The sequence below is a fragment of the Denticeps clupeoides genome, chromosome 14, assembly GCF_900700375.1.
Source record: "Denticeps clupeoides chromosome 14, fDenClu1.1, whole genome shotgun sequence".
In the NCBI taxonomy this organism is placed as follows: Eukaryota; Metazoa; Chordata; class Actinopteri; order Clupeiformes; family Denticipitidae; genus Denticeps; species Denticeps clupeoides.
In genome coordinates this window covers 11,621,506-11,628,009 of record NC_041720.1, presented here as the reverse complement: position 1 = coordinate 11,628,009, position 6,504 = coordinate 11,621,506, and the positions used below count along the sequence as shown (strand labels likewise).

General features: G+C 46.6%; 1 protein-coding gene across 2 annotated transcripts; it reads right to left on the bottom strand.

Moving 5' to 3' along the window:
- fdft1 (farnesyl-diphosphate farnesyltransferase 1) lies at positions 1–6,504 on the bottom strand. Of its 2 annotated transcripts, XM_028953344.1 has the most exons (8): positions 6,302–6,504; positions 4,647–4,744; positions 2,985–3,168; positions 2,525–2,653; positions 2,252–2,443; positions 1,473–1,649; positions 1,027–1,179; positions 1–654 (listed from the first exon to the last, which is right to left on the bottom strand). In XM_028953344.1, the coding sequence occupies exons 1-8, from the start codon at positions 6,398–6,400 to the stop codon at positions 430–432; spliced, it is 1,257 nt and encodes a 418-aa protein (XP_028809177.1). In that variant the 5' UTR covers positions 6,401–6,504; the 3' UTR covers positions 1–429. The 2 variants fall into 2 exon arrangements, with proteins under 2 accessions (XP_028809177.1, XP_028809176.1); XM_028953343.1 differs by lacking the exon at positions 6,302–6,504 and having other exon boundaries at positions 4,647–5,268.

The window sequence follows — 6,504 nt, the reverse complement described above, 5'->3', positions numbered from 1 at the left end:
TTACGAATTCCATCCTCTGACATTTATTTTTTTCTGTCTGCAATTATATACACACCGTAAAGTCACATTACATAGCAATGTTACAAATATCAGCTTTGGTTATGTACAAAAGGTCCAGTCTGCCCACCCATTAACCCAAGGAAGCTCTACAATAAGGACACTTAACAGCGCACGGCTGCAGGCCCTCTACCCATTTCAGACATAAAATCTCTTCTGTTAGAGGACGTGTAATCAGCGATCAGTGAATGAATTGAATGATTTGAGCTTTCTGAACATTAAACCCAATCCAGCATACATACATACCAACATGTAAAAACAATCATTTGTATGGCATCTGAGGCCAAATGTAGGTAGGTGATCACAGAAACAAATGCGACCAGGTGGGGCATTCCCGGGTCAAGCGGGTTCTCAGCAGGGAAGGAGGGGGTTTTAGTGGCCCTGCATGTCTGTGGTGCTCATTGGCTGCCCTGTGCTAGCACTCAGGTACTGCCAGCTGAGGGCGGCCAGGAGCATAGCGGCAGAGAGGTAGACGGGGGAGAGGTGGTGAATGCGTGACGGAAGGGTATCCTGGGACCGGGTTTTCTCCCTGATCAGGTCCAGGATGAGAAGGGTCTTATCCCGGGATGGATCTGTGAGGGACATCCTCTGAAGAATCTGGTGCACATATTAAAGACAGATTCAATTATTGAGGCTTCATTAATTTAGTCGACTTAACCTAAAACAACAATTTTCATTCAAGGATGACAAAAAGAAACATTTTTGCTTCAAACTTTGAGATTTTCACTGTAGACACGACGTTCTAACACATTTGACGCATGATCATTTTGAGCTACATGCTAGCTATAAGTCCATTGCAGTTATATATTCTCTCATGCTTTTCTTCAACTTGAGGAAAGTCAGGAATTTAAACCAACATGTTAAAGGCCTCAATTTTCTACCCCCCATGGCAGCAACACCAAAATGTCTAGACATCCAAACTGTTCTTTCCAACCAAACCCATGGCTCCGACACTCCACATGGACTCACCTCCTGGCAATACTGCGCTATGATGCACTGAACGGCCCTCATGCTGGTGGCCTGCATCATCAGAGTGACGGCCTGGCCCTTACGGATCTTCACTACACCCTGGAAAACCTGTGGGTTGTTGTAGCAGGCTGAGAGCGTAGCGATCGCCATCACCTGGACAAAGGAGGAAACGCATCCGGCCTTTAAGATTCGGGTTAAAATTGAACTTAAATAGTCAAAAACAAAATATTAAATTAATTTAAACTCATCAAAAGATCATGCAGTTTTACTGAATGGATATATTCATCAGAACCATATTATTTTGCTGATATCGTATAGTCATAGCCTGGCATTGAATTGGTTACATTTGTTAACAGACAACTTTTTGTAGAGATAAAAGTTTTAAATTGCAATAATCAGCGAATACATTTGTTTTCTCTTTTTTTTTTGCACCAAGTGATCCTCACCTGTGGGATAGCACAAAAATTGAAGACGCTCTGGTTACGAAGACGGGACAGGTAACTGATAACATCGGGGACATGGCGGAGGGCATCAGTCACCAGCACGTTGAGGCAGGCGAGGGCTGAGTTGAGATTCTGAGGCTGGGCAAAGTCCTCTAGCCGTGCAGCAAACTGGCTCCAGGCCTGTGGCACAGTGAGAAATGAGTGTCATGTATTAAAATCATTAAAAACTCGCCAGTAGCACCATGGCAACGTATGGCAACAACTCTCATCACACCGAGCAAGAAACAGCCGATTGCACTCGTCTGCATGACCTCTTTTACACAATCTGAGCATTCGTCACAAATACAGTCTCTGTTGCAATCATCTGAGGACCACGCCCACTATCATGCCAGACTAGATTGGCAATCTTGAGAACATAACATTCATGAACACTCCCCGTATGCTACTGTGGCAGAAAAACATTTACGGCATTTAGTTACAGGGACGGTCTCCCTGGAGACACTATGTCTTGCTCGGGGACACAATAGTAGTAAGTGGGGTTTGAACCAGTGACTTTACGGCCTTCTGGTTCACATGTGTGTGTGTGTGTGTGTGTGTTACCCACTAGGCTATTACACAAAAATAAACTTGTTTCATCAACTGTCAAAAATGACATTTTATACTTTCAAATATATTGATGGTTTCTTAGTCTGATTATTCTACTGATTCATTTTAAATATTTTTTTTCACCAAATAAATAAAAAGATGCTCTCTCTGTAAACTATAAAAGAGCAATTGGATACCTCCTGAGGCCAGAAAGCACGACCTTCCTGCTGGTCCTCCAGATAGTCTCTGATGATGTTGGTCTTCTGCAGGAACAACCCCATAGAGTTCGCCAGCTCTGTGTCCCGTCCCACCTCCGGGTCCTCCAGCTGAGAGGCCGAAAAGAGTCGGGAGAGTCCCACGCCCACCAGGCCCGCCACATAGTGACAATACTGGGGAGAGCGACGGCATTTTCAGAATCAGAATTAGCTTCCCGCAACACGCTGCTGACTGTGAAGGACTGCGGGTGGTACCTTGTCCCACTCCTTCATGGAGCCAACTTTCTTCTCCAGAAACTCTGCCATTCCGACCCCCATCCGATGGCAGATGTCTGCAATCACATCCCGGTACTCCTGGCCTAGCTTTCGGAATTCCACTGATATCTGTGGGAATAATATACAGAAGGAAGCTATTTGTTCTGAAGCATTTTAACTACAGTGCACATTAGCTGGACTTCATTCATTTATAATTGACAGCAAGTTTCATCTTTAAATATCACTGTACCAAACAACTCTACTGGCCTTACGTTCATGGTCGCCATGTCCTCTTGTGTAACACTTAAACATGTTAAAATGTGATCTATCAGAGTTTACTTAGGTGTGGAACAATTTTCAACATACCAACATAAACTAAACTATCCAGCCAGCAGAAGACCTGCAGTGGGGCAACTGCTCTGCAGAAGAGCCATCAAGTGGCTCTCGTGGCACCACTAACCGTGGGGAAGTTTTCCAGGACCTGCCTGTCCTTCTCTCGGCTCTCGGTGAAGCACCACTCAGGCTGGTAGAGGAAGGTGTGGAAGTCGTGCAGCAGCGGCACCTTCTTGTCAAATGGGATGGTCATGTCATCCTCCACCGTGTCCAGAGCCCTCAGCACCAGGTAGAAGATGCAGACGGCATGCCTGGGGTCGGGGGGTTGGACCAGGAGCGTGATTTATCCCAACATTTTCAGGATTCCGGAAACACCACTGATAAGCGGTCTAGTGTTCTGACATTTCTGCATACTCCTGGTTAATAATCATTTCATTCTACTGCAGGATAAAGGTAACTAATTGTACGAACAAATACTCCGTATTTGATATTTTTTATGATATGATTTTTTAAAATCATACATTTTAATCATACAAGACACACACACACCAAAAAGAAAACTACCCCACCTCACCCCAGAGGTCACCTTGGAAAAAATTAGTCTGTTGGAGCCAAACAGGATACCACATCCTGGAGAAACAGTCCGAGAAGTCAACTTCTCTGATAATTCACTTCATTTGCATTTGAGATAATAACATGATACATTTTCAAGCCAGAAAAAAAAAAAAAACCTAAAATACCAAGCAGGGACTTAGTGTCACCATCATACAAATGGCCACATGAAAACCACTCCAAATACGGTACGCTATTTTGATAAAGTATGTTGAACCGATAGATACAGCTATCAGTTGGCACTACAAGTACGCTACTCTGACCACGCATGCTGATCTCTTCCGACTTGTCAAATATTGATTTTTTTTTTTTTTTTTTTTATCTGTTCTGGGTGAAACTTTTCACACTTGCACGACTACGTTTTTTTTCCTTCACATTTACTTTAAGCTGCAGTCGACTTGTGTGAACAAAACGGCAGCTTTTTGCACACAACTTTTGGAGGTGAAAAGGGTGACACAAAACTGACCTTTCTCTCGTTTACTGTGGGCTGGAATAAAACTCGTGTACAGTTAGCAGTGGGTTCAGTATTCGACAGACATTCACAGAACTTCGCTGGATTTTCTCTCACTCATAAAAACTAGAAGTTGGCACTTCCACAAAGCCATTTTTTTTTTAATTGCTGCAACAGATACATTGTGAAAATGTGCAGCGTTCCAAACTAAAACCCTAATCCTTACACCGTTATCTACGGCTTACACAAGTGTGAAGGGGCCTGGTGTGCACTGATTTACACGTGTAGTTAAACCCTGAGATGAAAGGCACGATATTAATGTAAATTCGACCGTTCCCACCAGTCCAGTTATTGTCCTGTTCACTGTACAGAAAAAGTTGTACTTTTCTCCTTTAGAGATAACGTGTACAGTGTTTAAGTTTTAGTTAGTATAGTGCATATATACATATATTTTTTCGTCTTTCTTTTATGATTGCACTATGGGGGGTTCTGTGTGAAACATTATTTCAATACATGGTGTACCGTGTCTACTGTTGCACTGACAATAAGCCAATCTCGAATCTTGAATATTTTCATTAGGAACTTTTATTTTGAAAAACTTTTATTTTGAAAAACTTTTATTTTGATTTCGATTTTTCATAATTAATCGGCCGCAGCGATTAAAAATCGTGCCTTGGTGGAAGTGGACATTTCTGGCTCTCTGCGTGCGAACGTCCGAGTTCTCACCGTAACTCCCCGTCCAGGGCCTGGATGACGGCGGCGAAGCTCCGGCTGGTCTGGTTCAGGTAGACGTAGCAGGTCCGCAGGCTTTCGCTCATCGCCTCCTGGCAGAAGGAGCACGGGAAGACGGAGGGGTCACGCCGGGAGCCGCGCGGCCTGGGCCAGCCGGGCCGAGCGGCCCACCGTGCCTCCTGCGCGCCGCGCTCCCCGAGCCGCCCGCCGGGGAAGAGCGGCCGAGGAGGCGAGGGCGCGGGGGTCCGCGGGGTGACGGACAGGGAGCGCTTGAACACGAGGAGAGACGCGGCGCCCTTGCAGCAACTTCCAGCCATGCGAGTCGCGGCGACGTTCGCGTGCGGCCACCCGATCGCCGCGACGCAAGGGGCGTAGCTGTCAGGCGGCGGGGAGGGGGCCGTGCGCACAGGCGTAAAGTTTGCGGCACCGCGTCCAGAACTGGAGCGGAAAGCGGCGGTCATTCCCGAAAAGCGAACCCCCCTCCCCCGAACACTATTTTTCCTTTCTAAACTTATTTTAGTTAATAACTTTTTCTGTAATTAACAAACTTAACAACGAACGAAAACAAAGTAGCGCCACTTGCTTCAAGCGGAGCGACAGCGGCCCCTCGTGGCAGAAACTGGTATAACGCTGCACGCGTTTTTTACTACCACCCTATTTAAAAAAAAAAAAAAAAAAAAAAGTGAAGTGATTGTCACATGTGATACACAGCAGCACAGCACACGGTGCACACAGTGAAATTTGTCCTCTGCATTTAACCCATCACCCTGAGTGAGCAGTGGGCAGCCATGACCGGCGCCCGGGGAGCAGAGTGTGGGGACGGTGCTTTGCTCAGTGCACCTCAGTGGTACCTTGGCGGATCGGGATTCGAACCAGCAACCTTCTGATTACGGGGCCGCTTCTTTAACCGCTAGGCCACCACTGCCCTTTTATTCCCAGGGGGCAATGAAAAAAAAGAGAGCTGTTTTGGTAAGTGCACCTGTACACCATTTTAATACACAACGATGTAAATAGACCATATCAGAAAGAAAACAGAAAGAAACACGTGGTGGTAGTGGCCTAGTGGGTAACACACTCGCCTATGAACCAGAAGACCCAGGTTCAAATCCCACTTACTACCATTGTGTCCCTGAGCAAGACACTTAACCCTGAGTGTCTCCAGGGGGGACTGTCCCTGTAACTACTGATTGTAAGTCGCTCTGGATAAGGGCGTCTGATAAATGCCAGAAATGTATATGTAACACAAACAGCCTGCAATGTTGCTCTCTGAAGTTTTGCAGAGATTCGGCCACCGACGTGGAAGCGTTTGCACCGTCGGCGTTAAAATATTTAACTCGGTGTCACAGCCGTGGATTAGTCGCCACGGCGTCCCCTCCTCGACTGAACCGTCAAAGCTCATTACATAAGGCGGAGGTCAGAGGTGGTCCGGTTCCATCCATGGGAACCTGCTGTTGATCGAATAAATCCGGTCCAGGTCCATTACAATTCGAACACCATGCGGGAAAACGCGTGCAATACTTTTTTTTTTAATTAAGGTGCAGATTACGGCGCGTTCATCGACAGGTTTGAATTATCTTGATGATTTGTTTAAGGGAAGCGGGGGATGAATGATGACGAGGGGACCGCTGCATCTTACGCGCCTTACTTACGTAGTCCAGTTTGGGCATGACGCTTCGACAGCCGCCCATCTTGTACTTGACGAGGTTGTACATTTCCTCGGGATGCCCCAGAGACTTCAGGACGTCCATGTCCGCGCTGCACCCCTGTGGCGGCCGGGAAGGGTTCTCGGCGGTAATAACCTGTCCATTCGGGCGCCGCGACGCGGCGAACTGCCCCCCGACGCCGCGCACAC